The sequence below is a fragment of the Malus sylvestris genome, chromosome 2 (genome assembly GCF_916048215.2).
Source record: "Malus sylvestris chromosome 2, drMalSylv7.2, whole genome shotgun sequence".
Taxonomy (NCBI): Eukaryota; Viridiplantae; Streptophyta; class Magnoliopsida; order Rosales; family Rosaceae; genus Malus; species Malus sylvestris.
Window position 1 is genome coordinate 34,169,538 of NC_062261.1, and position 21,417 is coordinate 34,190,954.

Below are 21,417 nucleotides of genomic sequence, written 5' to 3' on the forward strand. Positions count from 1 at the left end.
GTCAACATGAGCAACTTTCCGGACAAAGTGGTCATTCGCGGCTAAGCCCACAAGGAGCATCATCCACCTCACATCAGAGTAGGCAGCACGACGGACGGAGAGAAGCAGTCACTCAATCCAGCTCAAGTTCAACCAGCAGCCTGCGAAGAACTCGCTCGCCTACTAGGAACGCACCACATGCACTGCATCTGCGGCGTAGATGAGCCAAACACATGGAAGAGCAGCCTAGACCAGCAAGTCATGGCTGGGGGCAGCCGAGAGCTCCGCTACCCCAACAAAGGCAAATTCAGGAAGAAGTAGAGAGACTCTTGACCAAGCGATTGCATGATTTCCAACGCAACGAGGTCACCGACGAGGCACTACGACGAAACATGACCAATATAAGCAGGTCACCCTTCACCGACGAGATCGAGCAGGCAGAGCCTCCACGAGAGTTCAGCATGCCACATTTCACATCTTTCAAAGGGGATGAAGACCCGGAGAGACACTTAAAGCGCTACCGAAGCGCAATGATCCTTTATCGAAACAACGATGAGCTTATGTTCAAGATATTCGCCACCACTCTACAAGGCGAGGCGCAAGATTGGTTCTACACCCTGCCGCCACAATCCATCTGGAATTTCTACGAACTTTCTTTGGTTTTCACCAAAGAATATTCATCCTATCGCTCGATCAAAAAGAAATATGATCATTTGTTCAACGTCAAGAAGAACCCAAAGGAGTCACTTCGCGACTATGTGAGGAGATTCAAAGTAGAGAAGGCAAAAATAGTCGGATGCAACGACTCGATAGCTAGAGCAGCCTTCCAAAAAGGACTTCTAGCAGACCACCCGCTATTCGGAAAATTGATCATGAAAGAAGATCTAACTCTGGCAGACTCTTTTGCTTTGGCAGAGAAGTATGCACTTTGGGATGAGGCTCGCCAATGCACATTCAAGGACTTGAAGAAGTACCCGACATCACCTCCCTAGAAGCAGCAGAGGACTTATTCACATGTTTGACGGTATCTAAAGTAGCAATAAGCTCTACCATCATGCGAGAAGAGATGGGGGCCCGACTACCTGTATTCCACAGTTACATGTATTCTACAGTTCAAAAGCTCCCCTCGATGTTATTAAAAATTCAAAAGCTAACTTTGGCGATAGTTGTTGCAACCCAGAAGCACAAGTTTTACTTTCAAACGCATGCAATCATCCTAATGACGTACTATTCTACCCAATCCAGACGCGCGACAATAAAGGCGTAGACCCTGGCGGATGTAAAGTTTTCTGACAAACGCAACACTGGAAGGACACACTCGAAAGCAAGTTTTGTCCTCGTCACCCTAAAAGATTCTACATAGGAGCAACATGTACCGGCAGTTGAGTACCATTTCTTGCTGCGCACCACACGGCCCTATCCGACCCTTGCTCAATGATTCAAGTCTAGAGTGGCCCAATACCGGTAGTTGAGCATCTCCTGTTGCGTATGACATGGCCCCATCTCCACAGCTCCCTATTGCGTCTTCACGCCGAGCCTAGGTGACGCAACAGAGCGGCCCAACGATGCCTCAGAAGTAGCCGAGCACACTCTAGCTGCGCCTACTCCACCCGATGGAGACTTCTGGCATTTGCATGTCGACGACGCAGAAAAGCCTTCATCACTGCCGGCAGAGAAGGCTCCAAAAAGATGGATCCCATCTGGGAAGGTCCGTACAAGATCAGCAGAGTAGGGGGCAAGAGTAATTACACCCTCACCACCATGAAGCGGCAAAAAGATTGAAAAGAAATGGATGGCCTACAATCTGAAGAAGTACCATGTGTGACCTCCCGCTACATCAAAACCCGAAGACTCAATAAGCTCGACGGGCACCACCTCACAAGCTAAGGACTATCCAGTTGTTATGCAGTTCCTACCTTACAGCTAAAGTTCTCGTTCGTTTCACTCGTTTTTCAATGAGGAATTTAGAAGTAATCACAACTTGGCTTGGCTGCATGTTTACAACAACTAATCACTCCTGCACTTCAAAAGAAGACTGCGCCCTTCTTAGGGACTCATCGCAGGAATTGCGCCCCCCGAGGGACCAACCATGCTCTCCAGTGCGAGAGGGTAAACCAATTCTCCGATACCCATATGGGTCAGCTCTCCAAGACGAGAGGATAAACTTTACACTCCGAATATCCAGACGTGGATGAGCCTGGCTGCCCTAGTATAACTAGATGCACGATGGCTTGCGCCGGGATTCCTAGAAGTAGCCGCAATGGTCTTTTTCAAGGCTTAGCTAACTAAAGGATTTTGGGTCTCTTGGCCTAATCCGTGGGGAACCGGGCCCTAGAGACGGAGAGGGCACATTACGCAGTACATCCGATGGACGGCTGCCCTGGAATCCTAAAGCTGTTACCGAGTGCACTAAGGTAGCCTACGGATTCCGGAAGACTGCCTACGGCTTGCCCTTCGAGCAGTGAAGCCGCACTAGACTTATACAACCGCACATTCTTGTGAAAGGTTAAACAAGCTAGCGCGCATATACGAAGTTTTATCCACTGCCGACATGCTACGTAGTCGATAAGCTTCACCTCTGCCAAGCGCGAAACAACCTACACCAAGTCCTAAAGTGTTGTGATACTTGCTACGCAACTTACGGAATTGAAGAAAGTCAAGGTTAACAGCCTAGTGGTTACGCGGACTTGTCTGCTTCTGTAAGTAAGGCATCCGGCTGCCAACCCTATGGCTAACAACTTTGCAAAGTTCTACACCAACACCTACGACTGCATAGGCTACGCGAGTTTGTCTGCTTATAAAAAAGTAGCATGCCTGCCACTGGTCTATCAAGTCTAAAGGTTAGGGCATGAACAAAAGAAGTGAAGATGAAGAAAAACGAAGGAAAACATGTTTATAAACAACTAGCAAAGGCCGAAGGAGTTCAAGCAAAACAAAAGCTACAAGGAAAAACAAAGAAAATCCGAAAGGCTACCTAAAATGCTACACTACAGCAGCTTGGACATCCCACGACTACTCGGTCGCCACACCTTCAACAGCTGTAACGCTCTTAGCAACGGCATCATCCGACGCTTCACCCCTGGCTGCCCCAGTCTGGGCACTAACTTCTCCAACTACTTCACCAATGGAAGCCTTAAAAGTAAAAGCAAACAAGTCTTCCGGAGAAATAGAGAAGGTCTTAAAACCTCAAGCCCATCCTTCTCACCCTTCAGTTGCTCATTCTTCTTAAGCAGACTAACACGGACGCGCTGCAGCTCATCCACTCTCTTTTTAGCATAAGTAGCGAAACGAAGCTCAGAAATTGCAAGCTTAAGATCTTGAATCTGAGGCGAATCAATCTCAGCAGCAAAGGGAGCAGGCTTTGGCGCCACTTTAGCAGCAGAGTCCACCTTACCACTCTTCATAATAACAAGTCTCTACAAAGGTGAACCGGACTTGGCTCCCAAAGAACGTCCTGGTACAGACTTCGGCACTGGGGGCATGATAAAACCTTTACGCTGAGTAATCTTATCCACAATTGTACTAGCCATTCTCAACATGGAAGACGCCACATGCTCAGATCTAGCAGCCTTACATTTCTTCCCATTGGAAGAAGTCATGTCAATCACATACCTCTTGGTAGCAAGCGGACCCTCATGAGCAGCGAAAGAAGTCTTTGGTTTTTTCTCAGCCGGCATCTCTTGAGCAAGCAGAGAATATCCATTTTCCCACCTTCACTTGCAGCAGGATCCACAACAGTGATTGGACGAGCCAGTGCATCCGCTTTGATCCTATTCCCCTCATCTTTTGGGAACAGCCCACGTTTCTCCTGACGAAAAGAGTTAAAGCAGCCAACGTCATTCGTGGTACCTAGCAGGGAAGTTCAACCCAACATTCCTGCAGTTCATAAGGTTCACAACCTCTTCATTTCTCTCAATCACCAGCCTAGCTCGAGTCATGTCCAAAAGCCTAAAAAGACATGAGCCATGTGACTTGCCTAACACTGCGCCCCAGTGCCACAATCCGAGGTCCCAACCACACAAGCTGCCCTTGGTTCTAGCCAAGTCGAGCAGCTTAAAGCAGTGGTCCCTGCCACAATACCTCATCGGCCCATGCCGAGTCGACTCCTGGCCCATGCCAGCCGACGTGCCGCACCACCCCGACGGCTGCCCCGCGGTAGCACTATCCACGAAGAAGACGAAGAAATCAACGAAAGACGGTCCTTTGCACGGGCAAGATGTAGAAGATTGCTAGAGGAGGGGGAACAAATATCCTCTAAGCTATCTCTCTCTTGTAGGGTAGAATAAATCGCTCTCCAAAGTTGATTTAATAACCCATTTAAGGTGGATTTAAATAGGCTTTGAGAGAAATTTATTTCCCTTTCCTAGAAGGATCTAATTTCCTATTAAAGAGAGAATCTACATCAAAATAGGAAGCAGTCCTAAGTTTCCTAAAGCAAGAAGATCTCTACACCTGCTGCCCTTTTCTGCGAGCAGCCCAACAGGTGTGGGGGCATTTGTGGAGCCAAAAATATTCACAGGGCGACACGTGGATTTTTGGACAAAAATGACAAAAATACCCTTGCAGTACAACGAGGTTCCTACGCGCAAGCAGCGGGCAACCCTCTTTCAACCAAGACAGAAGTGCCCAAAATAGGTAACAATTCAAAGTCCATCTCATCAAATTCTTTCTACAAGGTAATTCCCAAACACATTCTTTTTAAATTATGTTAATTGGCTAATTAATGGGTTTATTGCCTAATTAACCCATTAATTGTCAATTAAACCATCCATTATATCCAAATAACTACAAAATACATCCAATTCAACCCTAAAACACCACATGGCCGGCTATCCCCATTTCAAAACCTAATCCATCACTTTTTTCTACTTTTTTCACCATTTCTTCCTTTTTATTACCCAATAAATTCAAAAACCACCAAAACATTCATCTTATGTTTAATAGCCAAATAAATTGGCTAATTAAACCTAAATTAAACCTAAAAACCCTAGCCACCTCCTATCCCTATAAATATACTCCCATTCTCACCAAAAAGCTAATTCCAACACTTTGGCAAAAATCCCAAAATTCTCTAAACACTCTTTCTCTCTAAATTCTAACTTTGGCATCGGAGGTTCTTCGGCCAAAGCCCCCCCCATTCATCGTGGGCGCGTGAGGCTCTTGGCCTTAACCTAAGGTGTTAATTGTTTTGTAGATGCAAAATCGTCCAAGATCGAGGAGGAAGAAATTTGCATCCACAATGTATTTAGGAGTTTGTAGGTAGCAAATGACTTCGCTTTTTAGTAGGATAATAAGGCTATTTATTCACCCAAAGGAAAACTACACCAATAATACCATTTGAACAAATTTTTGTTGCAATTTTTCGCTGAAAAAAAATTATTAAATCTTTTCGCCATTTCATATAAGATGTTTTTCTCACAGGACTAATCTTATACGCCAAACTATTCAAAAAATAGATTGACTTTGCACATAATCCTTGAAAAAAAAATTTGCATCCTGTCACGTAGAATCACACACAACATTTTAGATGAAACAACACAATAAAAAAAAGGATAAATTTAATTTAAGTTAGAAGTGAGACATTACCAAAAACAAAAAACAAAAAACAAAAGACAAAAACTAAAATTAGAAAACTGAAACCAGGATTATAGTTCAAATACCATTAATCTAACCAAATTAATATCATATGCTTAATTACCAAAAATAAAAGGCAATGAGAAGGACAGGTAGGAATAGGGTACAAGAATATTCAATAGATTCATACATGATTGCGTGTAGGAAAAGGAAGGGTAGGCGCGTGGGGTAGGGTGGTTCAGATACATTGCACAAAACCAAAAGTAAGTGGGAATGTACCAAGTTGCACATATTCTTTCATGCACAACATCACCATCATATCCAGTCGTCTGCTTCTGACGCGCCTGTTTGATTCAAAACGTAATTTTATATACCAACTAGAAGATCACGTACATTGCATACTCTATCGGTGTATGGGCTCTTTTCCTGTGTTTGTGCTGCACATTCATCATACCTATCATATCCATCCCCCATATCGATCGAGAATTGTCCAAGTTATTCGCTTGTTGAGCTCAACAATTATACATGTTGCACAGACTGCCTAATATTTGTTGATGATGGGTCAAATAAGAGACGAGGAATATAATGACGTGAGATGAGGATGGATTTAGTGATAGAAAGGAAATTGTACCAGTATGAAATGATGAAAAGAAAATGAGATTATTTTCAGTGTGTTGTCGATTTTTGATTTTGATGGTCATGTTGTAAATCTTTGATCATCATGTCGACGTTGGATCGATATTTTGTTGATATTTAATTTTTGTTTAGTTCAGCAATTGAGAATTTATTTCGGATCATTTTGCTAATTTATTAAGAATTTATTTGTTATGTTGTACATATACTGTATACATACAATTTATGAAAGTTTTACAGTATTGTAGATCTACTTATTCATAAAAGTTATTCTTGTAGAGCTATAATTCATATAAGCTTCACAATAACAAATATATATACATTATGCTTTTAATTTACATTGTAGATCATGGCACGATAATATGTGTCTTCAAATCAACAAATGTGTTTATGAGATTTGAATACAAGACTCTTTGTATATATGAAATATATATATATATATATTAACAAACGATATTATTTACACTAAGGGAGTAAGGGATAGACTAGTCTCACACTGGACTAGCCATAACCATGAGGTTCAAATTCGCATTTAATGAGAACCGAACCTAAGACCTATCATTTACAAGTGCAGAGAAATACTACTAGACCGTAATACTAAGTAATTTATAACGAAACATAGTTGTCACCAAATATGCATACAACATACCTCAAGATGATCATTTATATACTATAAAACGCAATTAACATGATCAATAACCTTTTTTCCTTTACAAACCATATAATCTACAGTAAATTCGTCTACATTACAAGAATATGGAGATTTTGAATTCGAAATACAGTAACTTAAAAAAGAATACATTTATTTTGTAATACCTTATTCACTCAACAATTCACCATTTGCATTAACCTTATTTCATATTATTATTGTAATCATGCCGTAATATTAACAGTCAACATTGGCTTAATTATTCGAGCTTATTTGACCAAGGAAAGGATCATCTTTAGGAGAGATTTTTCAGTATGATCGTCACACGAGATGGTACATCACGTGTTCATATATAAATGGTAGATTATGTGTGTTAAAAGATTAATAACTTAAAAATTAAAAATTTTCACCACTTGCATAAAAACACGTGATGTATCATCTGTGTTCCCATCACAATTAAAATTTTCTCTATCTTTAAGATGAAAAAAGTCGTATTGACGTTTCATTTGTGATCATGCATTGAACTGAGACATAAGACAACCCAACTGTGCCAAAATGGGGACTTGAGATTTGAGTCCCACACGGCCATTCCTTGCTTCTATAATGATTTGTAATGCAACCCCAGCCTTGGACTTCGGAAAAAGCATCTTTGAATCGTTTTCTGCATCTTCAATCTTTCCAGGATTATCATCAATCTTCTCGTGCATGCATGGGATATAGAGTTTCATATCAAATGCATATATACATACATATATATATATATATATGCATGTCTTTCTGTCATTAAAGTGATGTCCAATAAGTATGACATAATATTTTCGGTACAGAATAAGTATGACATATTAATGTGCACTTTCTTATGGTTACAAGTGGTTACAGAGTGTTGGTATAGGTGGTTAGAAATATTGTTAGGTGGTTAAAATGTAAGAAGAGTACTGAGCACTATACATAGTGAAATGTAAAGGGCCACTCATTAACTCAATTAATTCAATACAAATAGATATTCTCTCTCTCTCTCTCTCTCTCTCTCTCTCTCTCTCTCTCTCTCTCTCCTCAATTCATTTTCTTCTTCGAGTTCTGCATTTCTCAGTTTCTCCATCTTCATCATTCTGTTAATAATTAGATGTCCATACTCTTTATGTGTCGATAGTGGTTAATGAATTAACCACGCAGAAGAAAATATGCTTTAAAACACTCCAGATACTGTATTAGTCAAAACTTAAAATTCAAACAAGAATATCCCTCAACTCAATTAAAAAAAAAACACTTATGCGTCACGAGTGTAAGTTAAATTTCTCTTTCTTAAAAAAAGAGAGTTCACCAAACAGACCATCATTTTACATGATTAGATTGTTAAAGTTCGGATAGAAGTCTCATGACGGATGTGGCTATATCAGAATTGTTGTGTCTTTCATAGTTACCCGTGACACGTGCTTTAAGCCCAAATTTTTGACCAACTATTCTGTAGTCGGACTTTTTGGGTCGTACAAAATTGTCCGAATGAAAAGATTTTTCACATTTTAGTTCTAGTAATTTGTTGAATGAACACTTTCGCAGCCATACACTTGAATGTACTTGTAGACTTGTAGTCTTGCTCGAATTATGGTGACTAGATGAATCATAGTTTACCATCTGTGGGATGGTCTCGTTCAATTTAGAGCTAGGGTTTAGTATTTTTATTGATATTTCAAGCAAAATACATATGAATGTAATATTTAGAAGTTTTCAAACACACTTCGGCATGTAACATTTCTTTTGATGCAAGCTTAAGCTATATTGAAAAATGAAATATTCAAATTTATGACCTCGAGTACAAGAGAGAATGCATTTCATTAAACAACTACAAAGAGCTCAAAAACAAATAGCAAAATATACACACACACACATCAGCCCAAAACCAAGTATGAAATCCAAAATACATAAACCGTACACCAACACAGTTGTCGCCGCCAACGTAGGAATAGCTAATTAAAATATAGTGTTAACTACATTTTACACCGTAAGATTTGAAGTCATCAATAAAATGAGTCACGAAATTTCAATTTTATACATCACGTGATTTCTGAATTGCACAAATTTAACATTTCCTTAAATTTCACCGTCTTGGACGTTAAGTGATGATATTGCATAAACTTGGCTCACATTTTAAGCACTCATTGACCGTTAATCTCAATATTTTGTACTTTGTTCTTTTACTCTCCATCTTAGACATTAACTGATGATATGCCATAGATTTAAATGTAAGACTTCTAATTTATAAGCTCAAAAAAAAAAAAAAAACTACAAGACCACTGCTTTAAGTGAGAAATGAAATGGTGTACTTAAAAAGACAAATAAAACATGAGAATGAACACCTAACCCAACAATTAAGTATTAAAATTTACAGTAGAAGTTGCTGAACGTATCAGCCGAATATCTTGATATCTGACGCTCTGATTCTCCTCGATTCGGACCATCACCCCAAACCGGATTTCCTCGCAAACAAACAAAAGTCCACTCTCTGGTCCCTCACATTATTTTTAATCCCCAAATCAACGGCTCTCATCACGTCGGTCTCATCACAAATCTTTACACCCTCTCCCAACAGATCCCCACTCCTGCGTACACCATCTTATATTTAGAAGCCGTAACCGCTGTCAAAGCCTTCATTCATTCGTCGCCTTTCTCGTTGAAGTTGGAGTACTACTTCTACTTTGTGTTTTCGGTATCCATAAGAATTTCTCGTCGACTTTGTCGTTTGCTGACGTGGCATTCGAGCATTTCAGTTGGTGAGGTGAGGAGAGACATGGTCGTCGTCGGAAGTCTGACGACGTTGTTAATATCATGGTGCAGTGTATGAGCTTGGGGTCCGTACTGGCGCTGGCGGTTCTAGCGTTGTGCATGGTAGTTCTGCCTTTGATGTTGCCTCCGCTGCCTCCTCCGCCGTTCATGCTCTTGTTCTTTCCGGTTGGCATAATGGCTGCTCTTGTGTTTCTCGCCTTCTCGCCGGCTGATCAGCCGGCCGCACAGCTCGTCGTTTCTTATTCTGTGTAAACATTATTAGGTAATAGATTTTGATTATATCAAGTAGTAGCTATGAGCTAGCTGTACGCTTCTTGCCTGTTTGGCACAGTTTGAATTCCAGTGATATATTTTTGTTTTCTTACCGATCGCATTGAGTGGGAAGGCCACATGCTAATTGTTTGTATAATCAATTATCCATCACAATCACCACATCTTCTGGCCGGCACTGAAGATTTACTAGTTGATACAAGAATGAGAAAGAATATCGATAAATAACGAATAAGAATGATACATATTTCTTGTAAATTATTTTATGGCTTAAATGCTACGGTTTGTGTTATAGTTATTTGGCTAATTTAGTTACCGTGTTTTAATTTGACCAATTTAGGGGTGGTTTGGGAGTGAGGTGATTAAAAAAAAAGCACCCATGAAAAAAAGCTGTGAGAATTTTAGGTGTTTGGTAAACTGAAAAAAAAGGGCTTATTTTGGAAGCTGCTGTGAGAATAAGCTGAAATCAAAGGAAAAAGCCAAAGCTGCTATTTGCAGCTTTGGAAAAATGGCTTTTTTTCAAAGCACACAGAGCTACATTGCTCCTTTAATGAAAAGACCCACTATCAGATTGCTTTTTTTCCCAAAAGCACTTTTACAAAAAAGTTTACCAAACACTCTGCTGATTTATTTCACAGCCGCTTATTCTCACAGCACAGCCGCTTATTCTCACAACAGCTTTTTTTCAAAGCACAGCAATACCAAACCAGCCCTTAGTCTCCATGTTTTATTTTGGCCAATTTATTTCTCGCATTTATTTTCATTATCCGACATTTCATCTAATCTCTGTTAAAAAATACATAAAAGTAGCCACTTAACACTTTGATCTGGTGATATTCTTCTCCACTTGTAAATGAGAGATACTAGGTTCGATTCTTGCTAAAATAAAATTTTGAACCATATTATTGTTAACACATTGTAAGGCTAAACACATTCTCATCCCTTAGTGCAGACAGTATCACTTGTTTAAAATTTCTTTTTTATAAAAGTATAACATTCTATTGTTGAAAAATATTTTTTCAATTACAATAAAAAGAAATATAATTTCAAAATGAAAAAAAAAAAAAAAATTAAACTAACCCAACCTGTCATCCACCTTATCCTTGACCCGAACCTCGTCACTAGACCCATCTCAACCTTACCTATCATTATAGTCCCAAGAAAATTAACCTCGACCACCTCGCCTTTGACGGTTAATCGAGTAACAGATCACTATTTAGAGAGCCATATATTACCCTTTCTTTTTATTTAAACATAAATTTACAGAAAAATGCAAATCAATAAGAATTAACACATATAACAAAGTAAACTTTCAATATGAAAAAATTAGGGTAAATCTTTGTTTACTACCCTCAAGTTTCGTGATTTTCAACATTTAATACATCAAATTTTTTTCGTCCCAAAGTCATACCTAAAGTGTAAATTTTGGGATAGTCTCATGCATTCGTTAGTCAAACTGTTAAGTCTGTTGTTAACTGATGACGTGGCACCTATGTGGACAATGACTAGGCGCCACGTGTCATTAAAAAATTAAAAAAAAATTAAACTATTAAAATAATTAATTAAAAAAGTATTTAAAAAAAAAAACCATGCGTCTTCTACCTCACCCCCCCTTCTCTCTGCACCGCCAAATCACAGAAAAAAAGGGCCACCCTTCTTCTTCAACCTGAGCTCTCAAATGGTCTACAACCAAACCATCAAAACCCCAATTGAAGTCTAACTTCTAGTTCTCCAATTTCTAAACTTTCTAATTATTTATGTGATTGAATTTGATTTGACTTTTAGGGTTTAATTCATGTCTTGTAATTGGGTTCTGTTTTTATTTGGGGAGGGTTGCAGCTTTCGTTTGATTTCAGGATGAAGACGACGATGGTAGGGATCAGGGGAGTCACAGAGGGAGAAGGTGGGTCAGGGAGGTGAAGAGGGATGAGCGGGACGAGCACACCAAACGTGGCGACTCATACACCAGTGCAAATAGGTAGATTTTCCATTCAAATCCAAACTAAAAACATAAAAATTGAAGCATTGCCTTTCCTAAATCTACCCAACGGCCAGCCCACCAACCAACCAATTTACAAAATGCCCAATCTGAAACCCTAACAACCTAACCCCCGAACCCGTGCAAAGTCTTACCTTGCCTCTTGAGCGCATAGATGACGTCCATCGTCGTCACAGTCTTCCTTTTGGTGTGCTCAGTGTAAGTCACGGCGACGAGGTCTCCGGCGAAGGGAGAAAAGTGCTCGGACGACAGTGGGGATGGGTCTTCCTTTCTCCATGTTTGTGGGGTTAGGAATGGAATTTATGAAAAAGAATTGGATATGAGATTGGGGTGGGGACGACAGAGAAGGGGATGGGAGTAGATCCACGAGGGAGGGGATGTGGTTAGAATGGTGGTCGGATGAGGGGGAAGGATAGATGTGCAGACGTTAAGGTAGGTGCAGTGGGGAGAATGGATGGAGAAGGGAAGGGGTCGGGTGGGGAAGACAAATGAGTTCTAGGTTTTTTTCTTTTTTTTTAAAATACTTTTTTTTAATTAATTATTTTAATAGTTTAATAATTTTTAATGACACATGGCGTTCAGTCATTGTCCACATAGGTGCTTAACAGTTTGACTAACAGATGTATGAGACTGTCCAAAAATTTACACTTTAGGTATGACTCTGGGACGAAAAAAACTTGATGTAACAAATGTTGAAAACCATGAAACTTGAAGGTAATAAACAGAGATTTACCCAAAAATTTATTAAGGTTGTGACATAGAAAAGAATGGGGGTGTTTGAAGAAAATTGGGAGATGAGAGAACATTAGGGAAAAGGTCAAGAAGTTGGGAGGAGGTCGAGGAGTTGGATGAAATGTTCTTAATTGGTTTATGGAGATAAACATGAGAACCAAATTGACCAAATTAAAAACACAAAGACTAAATTGGCCAAATGGCTATCACACGAGGCTATTTTGACATTTAAGCCTTCTTTTATTGTAAGTATTTAGTAGGAGAGGGTCTTGGTACAACATAAAGGAGTGGGATCAAAAGTAGGTCAGAGTGAATATGGCAAATCAAGGATTGGGATAAAGAAAGTGTGTTCTTTTTTATTCTCCACGAACAAGCAGTTCGATTGTCGGATCTCAGAATTTCTCTTTTACATCACTTTGAGATTTTGAAACTATATCTGGCCATTTTTCTCTTCTGGCTATTTGAGTATCGTGTTTGTTGTTAAATTAACAAAGTGGGAAAGGTCGATTCTAATTAAAAAAAGACGTTAGAAGCTTCTCTCCCTTCGTGAGAGTTCCTTCTCCCTTATGATCACTATTCTAAAAATTATCGTCTAGCGGCCTAGGCGTTAGGCGGTTGGTCACCGTCTCGATTAATGCAGCGTTTGAAAATTAAGAAAATGCGTCTGGACCTGCTAAGGCAGCCGCCTAGGTCGCGACTCACTTAAACAGAAAATAGATAACTTTCATTTTGCATTTTATTTTTTTCAATAAATTATAAGAGACTTGTTGCATACTTAAATGAACACACATTATATCCTTGTTCTCCATGTTTTCATTATGTTTCAATACTTCATAATATATATATATATATATATATATCATTATATTTTGTAGTTTATTATGAAATTATATATATTTAAGGTATAAACAAACACTTATTTACACGAAATATAATAGATTTATTTAAATCTGCCTAGTCCGCCTAAGCGCCTGCCTAGTCCGTCTAAGCGCCTGCCTAGTCCGTCTAAGCGCCTGCCTAGTCACTAGGCCTTAGGCCTCAGCCTGCCGTCTGACTAGTGTATTGTGTCTTTTAGAACCTTGCTTGTGAGAGTTTGTTGTTAACTTCTTGGGTAAATCTCTGTTTACTACGCTTATGTTTTGTGGTTTTCAACATTTAGTACATCAAGTTTTTTTCGTCCCAGAGTCATACCTAAAGTGTAAATTTTGGGACAGTCTCATACATCCGTTAGTCAAACTGATAAGTCTCCCGTTAACTGTGACGTGGCACCCACGTGGACAATGACTGGGCGCTATGTGGGTCTATGTGGAATATTTTTTTTTTTTTAGAGAAGGGGTTCCAAAAAAAAAACTTCCCACCCAAATTTTTTTTCCCACAACCATGTACCTTACATTTTTTCCCGCCAAAATTTTTTGAAAAAAAAAATCAAATTAAATAGGGAAAAAACCACAACTTTCTATTCCAAATCTGCAAATTCAATTCCAAACAAACTTTGAATTCTAAATCTGCAAATTCATCATTTAAACTACCAACAAAGTTTAATTGTCAACAACTTTCAATTCACAACAAAGTTCAATATACACCCTCCAATTCACACAAAAGTATCAAAAGACCACAATTTTTACAACTAATGCGTCAAGGTGTTATTCAAAAAATACTAAAGATCTGTAAAAATAACTGGCCAAAACACTAATGGGTCAACCTTAACAACTAATTGAACTCTGTCCAAAACACTAAAGATATATCGGAAAGTTGATTAAAAACAAAACTACGGGCATATTCGACTATAACAAAATGAACCCTTAAACTACCTAAAGCATTAAAGCAGCATCATGGAACATTCCTCCTCTTTTTCTGAAGTGGTTTGAGAGGCTTGAGTTGGCTGAGATGAAGGTTGTGGAGCTACCTGAGTGCATAGTTGCGATGATTGAGAGGGTTATGATGCCTTAGATGTTGAGGCCTAAGTAATGAACTTATATAGCATTAGCACTGACAGATACTACACCTCACAAATAACAAATTCACTTAAGAAATGAAAATTCAACAAAAAATATCAAAATTATACCTCATTTTTCTTGCTTTTTCTTCCTTTTCTAGCAGCTGGAGGATGATGAGTGGTAGGGCATCTGGCCTTGTTGTGTCCCGAGGCCTTGCAAACACTACACTTCACACTTTTTTTGCCCTCTCTTGCTTAACTTGAATTTATTTTCATCACCCTCCCTATGTCTCTTCTTTTTTGGTCTCCCCGACTGCCTTTTAAAAGTTGGAGGAAGAATGCATTTATTTTCAGATGGCTCCCAAAATTTCATGCCTTGGACAGGTTGAATCAAGTTTTCGTAAGCTTCAAAGTACTTCTCCTTCTTGTACCAAGAGGAAACAAATTTTGAAGGCTGTCTCCTTGCATAATAGATGGCTGAGCAACCATGTATGCAAGGAAAGTCTGTCAAATTCCATCTTCTGCATGAGCAAGTGCACCCATTCAAATCCACCACAAATATATTGCCTCTGCCTTCATCCACTTCAAATTTTTCTCCTCCAGACCATGTAGCTATAGTGTGTGAGCTTTTCAGTTTGTACTCTTCCAACTTCTTCTGAATTTTTGGGCAGATAGCTCATTTATCCTTCCTCATTGCATCTCTTCTCAACCATATCATCTTCATCAATAAAACTCATATAGTTTCCAGCATGATAATAATAGGCCTGTCCCTAGACCTTAGGATAAAAGAATTGAAGCTCTCACAGAGGTTGTTTAAGAGAATGTCACATTGAGTATGTGTCTCAAAGTGTGACCTACTCCAATGCAATGCTGGTTTCTTCTCCAACCATTTATAAGCTTCTTCATTCAGCCTAATCACCTTAACTATACTCTTTCTGCGATGGTTGTTGCCTTGGCAGCATTCTATAAGGCATCTTTTAATTCTTTCCCTTTAAACTCATCTGCCTTGTAGTTGGTGTATAAGTACCTAACACATAACCGATGATTACAATTAGGTAGTACCTTCTCAAAAGCTGGTATTAAACCCTTTTGTTTGTCAGAAATGAAAGTCTAAGCATGCTGGTTCACAATTCCCAAGTCAGCAGCTAGCAGTTCCAGAAACCAAACCCAACTGTCTTTGTTCTCGAGCTCCACTATAGTATATGCAATAACCCAAGTTTGGTTATTTGCATCCATTCCCACTACAGACAGTAACTGGCCTTTGAACACCCATTTCAAGTGACAACCATCCCACCCTACAAGCTGCCTACATCCATTATTAAATCCATTTTTGCAAGCCCCCAAACAAATATAAATCCTCTGAAATATCACATGAGTATCATCATAGGGCAACACCTTCATCTGAATTGTACTACCCCGGTTTGTCCTTCTAAACTCATCACAGTATTCCCATAACTTTGTGTACTGATCCATGTTACTCCCCTAAAGGATTTTCAAACATTGTGCTCTCACTTTGTAGGCTGTCTTGAGGTGGATCTCAACCATTCTTTCCTCCTTCACTGTTTCCATAAATGTAGTGATGGGCATGCTTGGGTTGAGTCTGAACTTGTCCACATACCTTTTCACAAGCCATGCCACTTTGCAGTTAGGATTTTCCCTCCAAATCCTCAAACATTCATGTTTCCCAACATAGGTTTTCCCTTGCATTGAATATTCATTGTACATCCTAGAAGCATACAATCTCCATGGACAATTTTTCTCACACATTGCACTAATCTTCCATTTCTCATTCATTTTTAGCTTAATAGAAGGTGCATCATGCTTAATGGAGTGAAACCACACTGCCTCTCTCAACTGTGCAGCAACTCTGAACTTTAATCCCTTTTCAAACTTTGGATCATCCCTGTCAGCTTCTTCATTAAACTCATGGTAGATGACCTTCTCATCACATTCTGAACCTGAATCGTCAACACTGTGCAGGCCATCTAAGTCTTGTCTCTCATCATCAAGGGGAACGTCTTCTACATCCCTTGCATCAATAACTTCTTCTGGATGTTGGTTCCCAACCCATTCACCCCTTTCAGCATCTCCAACGACACTTTCTACAACCGTATCATCTACTGCACGACGATCATCATCTTCCAAACTGTAGTTACTATCCATAAACTCAATATCTGTAGTGTCATCCTCTGCATTTACTGCCACAAACAATGCATATTTGTTAAAAACCTAAACTTTGCAAAAATAATTGAATACTGAAATTAAAATTGTAAAAATAAATGTTTCAAAAATTTTACCTTCATTAGCTTCTACTTCGGTCCCTTCATTAACTTCTTCAACTTCGTGACCTTCTTTAATTTCATCACCTTCATCATCTTCATCTCCTTTATTATCAGCATTGAGAGGACCATCTTCAACCTCATCTCCACTTCATTGTCCTCCCTCAGTTGCTTCAACCTCATGTTCATCATCACCAATGTAGGCTATGTTATTCAAAAGACATAGCCATTTTTCTAAGTCATCTGCACCCCTTTTTGCTTTACCCTTCTTCAATTTTGAACCACTTCCCTTTGTAATCAAAATCACCAACCTCGATTCCTCAATATATTCTATAATGACACCTTTTTTTAATACGACACTCTCATCTAGATTCATCAAAAGTTTATGTTTCAAGGCAGCTTGCTTCGGACTCAGATGTTCTAGGTAAATTTCTATTTCCCTAACCCCTGGAACATACTTGCACATTTCAGCCACATCTTGGTCCCGTTCAATCAGCCTTTATCCCTCCCAATAAGACATCCCAGGAATCCTATAGTGATACAACATCAACCCATCATATCTTAACTCCTTAACCATTTCATCAATCTCGAAAAAAGACATGAAGTCTTTGTCTACGTAATCAAACTGAAGGAATTATTTTGTGAAAACATGTTCATTTAAGCAACATCATATAGCATGCAATTAACAATTAAAGGCGGAATCATGCTATCATGCACTCAAAAACAAAACATGACCATGAAATTCAAAGCCTAGTAGATTGGTGAACCAATAATCAACTCAAAACAAAGTGAGTTGAAATTAATACCTTTGTAGATTCCTCTTTGCATAAGCAAAGGCTAATCACCCAAAGAGATAGGGCCTTCATTCCTTGCTTCTTAGATCCATGGATTTGGATGGAAGAATAGGTTCTCCAAGTTCCCAAAATTGAGAACCTCTAAGTCTCTTCACCAAGGTTAGATTGTAGAAGAAATGAGTGACCTTGGAATAGTAGGATTGCTAGATGTACCCTCCAAGGTGTTGGCCTCTTTAGAGAGAAAATGGAGAGACAATTCTCACCAATTTTCCCCAAAATAAACCCTTTTAATCCTTAATGAATATTTGGCTATAAAGTCCTTTATATAGTCACTTCTTTAAGTGACCTAAATAACCAAAACCCTAATTCATCACACTATGGCCGGCCATTTAGGGAATTTTGGGCTTTTGGGCCTTAATGAATCTTTATTCATTAAATTGTCATACAACTTAAGTTAATGGGCTTGACGTTCGAAGCCCATTGGGCCTTAAGGTCCAAAACTATCCCGTAGTCATATAACGAACTTATTCGTTTGATTAATTAACATATTAATTAATCCTTGCCATAAATAAATGATTAAACCATTTAATCATTCTTACTCATCTCCGTTTAATCTTCAATCTCTACCTTTTATGGTGTGCGATCCATTAGGTTCCTTTTAGCGAGGTAGTGGGCGATTAAAACCATTTTACATCGATTGTGAATTGAAACTATTTTCAATTCTCCCTTTAGTGATTACACACGTTTAGGGCTTCCACAAACCATGAGTGACACCTAGCAGCATATCATGGTTACCCAAGCTAATCAGAAGAGGTGGAGAACCTATTCAGTTTGAGATTACAAATGCAATACGGTCTTTCTCTAATCTAATACTCTTGACCACATTGTTTGGTTTGATAGTTTATTTTCTCATGTCTACTATCCAATGTGTGTCTTGTGCTTATATGATTAACTTGAATGTGATTCGGAACGCATTCCCTAATCTCATTCATACTCTGGCCAGAGATTCAAATCATATCAGAGAGTATTCTCCCTCAAACGGTTTGAAGGTTAGAGATCCCTTGTTGCGCATTCACTTGTCTCCATAGCTAAGCGGCTTGACCCCAACGATGCCGTGGACACCCTCCTGATGGAGTGACTTTGACATAATCAAAGATCAAGGTCTTAACCACAAGACAACTATGATGCCTCAGGTCAAAGGACTAATTTGCATTATCCCAAACATGAGTTCTCATGTGACATGGAATATGAGAACTCTTCGTTAATCGCGTTCAGTGAACTCATTCTCTATTGACCACATACCGTACTTGTCTTGATGTCACACACACCAATGACTCGAGACTAATCACTCTCCCTGAAAGAAGACATAGTACGTACTAATCTTAACGGACTGTCAACGCCCAATTGGCAATCCTATGATCAGGAACGTTTAGGATGTGTCTACGAAAGAATGGTCTCTTGAATCTAACTTCATTAGATTACATTCTCCCAATCACATATTCCTTGGACTTTATCGTTTAAGCATATAACATTTATATGAGACGGCTCAAACAATAATCTTTGCCCTTTATATGTAAAACTAGATTAGTTTAACATGTGAAATGTCCGTAAAGTATCATCACATGATTGGCTTTAGGGCACATTTCCAACAATCTCCCACTTGCACTAGAGCCAATCAGCTTGGTCATCTTGATGATACCTCTTCTGTAGTCATTTCATAAATGGCTGAATAGTAGGCCTAGACAGTGGATATCTATAAGTGTTATCCATAGAAGCAACCTTGAGAATAACGACGTCACCATTATACATGATTCTCAATCATGTGGTTCAGTCTCTCATTTGTGTTCAGATCTTGATGAGACCTTGATTCCCAGGCTTGAGCTATCGCCCCATTAGTGTCATACACTTTCTGGTTGGAACCGAATAGAGAGTTCATAAATGAACTTTCCCATCCAAACAACATTGTTGTAAACTTCTATATGGCAATATATCTTGCATTCATAATGGAACACACTAAAGTCATTACTTTAATGTTTCCATCCAAATATCTCTTTAGTCATAATAAAGAGATATTTGTTTATCTCTTCATTCATAATGAAGAAACATCCAATGATGGATTAGATTCATAATCTAATACATTTACGCTTCCATTACGTTACTCTAATTCTTCCTCATTCTTTGAGGAATCTATCCTTTAGTATTTCTTAAATACTTAAGGACTCACTTGACAGTTGCCATGGTTCTGATCTTGGGCTTGCACTGATATCGTCTTGTACCGTTCTAGGTACAACTCATATCAATGTTTTTCATACAATATGAAATACATAAATCACCTTTCTGCGTATGCATAAAGGATTCTATTTACGCATTATTTCTATGGGAGTAAAAGGGTACGTTCCCTTTGAGAAGGGCAACTTGCTAGTCTTACTAGAGTCATCCTTCTTATTGAAGTTTATCATCATATGAGAAACTTCCTAGCATCCATTGTCTATTATTAGGGATTGATATAATCCAATTATATCATGAAATATATCATTATAGATTTCCATCCCATGTATATAGACTATATCTCCCATATACATTCTATCTTCATATAATGTATTAAAATCATAACTTTAACGAAGAAGTATTCTTTTCATTTCCAAAATTAATATATCATATATATTTAAATTTTTAGGAACATGATTAACTCCCACTAATCTTTTGTAAAACTAGTAAACAAAAGATTCATTTACATCTTTATGAGAAATCAAACAATTTGATCCTTTTCTCATAAAATGCAAATAGCTCCCACTAACTTGCTAAGATCCATGATGGATGGATCTCTACAACTTACATGTCTTGTGATTTATAGTTTTAGACATATATTATCAAGACTATCTTAATAATGGTTTCGGAAACCCATATTATGTCAAAACATTGAATCACCATTTAGTTGTAGCTAGCAATCTTCGAATTAATTGAAACTAAGACTACGTCAAAAATGGTTCCTTTAAAGTCAACCATTCTCTTTGATTGTAGTCACCTTAAGCTACCAATTAGCTTTGAAGGTTTCATTATTTCGAGTCAAATGGTACTTTACCATTTTCTTGAGTATATATCGTATATGCACTCAATGTAGTCATAAGGATTTTCATTCTTATCGACTACTTTGGAGCTTGTGGTATAGGAACTAGGTTGTTATATTTGTTGATTACTATCTTGTCTCTCAAAGAATCCATTCTTTGAGTTCTATCTCTCGTTCATTTGCTTTTAGGCAAATCACATTGTAGAATTACAATGAACTACCCAACAAAACAACATTTGTTAGTTGGTTTATAGAAGCGATATCCAAAAGTTAATTTAAGGATATCCCACAAGATTGTTATTAAACAAATATTGCTTGTTAGCACACAACCCCAAATCTTTAACATGCTTAAGATTTGTCTTTCTTTCCAACTACATCTTATGGAGTCATGAAAATATTGGAAGATCTTCTCATTGACAATCATATTGTTTTAGAAGTATATATCCTATATATGGGTAATAGATAATATCTAACGAACTAAATCTTATTCGAGTTCGTTCTTCTCCTAATGGAGAAATACATTATCTTATGATGCTTATTTCCTTGATATCTTTCAAGGAAACTTATCTAAAGTGTTACCTTTCCTTGGATCAAATCTAAGGAGGTAAATACTTTAGATGTCTTACTCATCAACTTACGTTACTTGAATTCTTTGAAACATTTTGCAAAGTATTCGGACTTGTGTTTATTCAAAATAAACTATAGTCCAACCGAGAGTGATCTT

The 21,417-nt window shown here is 38.4% G+C and overlaps 1 protein-coding gene across 1 annotated transcript; it reads right to left on the reverse strand.

Annotated features, from left to right (window-relative positions):
* Positions 1 to 14,176: 14,176 nt before the first annotated feature.
* On the reverse strand, positions 14,177 to 17,452 carry LOC126589265 (uncharacterized). Its single transcript, XM_050254520.1, has 3 exons — positions 16,851 to 17,452; positions 14,683 to 16,751; positions 14,177 to 14,577 (listed from the first exon to the last, which is right to left on the reverse strand). Exon 2 carries the CDS (start codon positions 16,714 to 16,716, stop codon positions 16,036 to 16,038), a length of 681 nt encoding a protein of 226 aa, XP_050110477.1. The 5' UTR covers positions 16,717 to 16,751; positions 16,851 to 17,452; the 3' UTR covers positions 14,177 to 14,577; positions 14,683 to 16,035.
* Positions 17,453 to 21,417: the final 3,965 nt, after the last annotated feature.

What these genes read in the sequence shown, in the direction of transcription:
- LOC126589265 (XM_050254520.1), bottom strand. Translation starts at nt 16,716, where the DNA reads ATGGATAGTAACTACAGTTTGGAAGATGATGATCGTCGTGCAGTAGAT.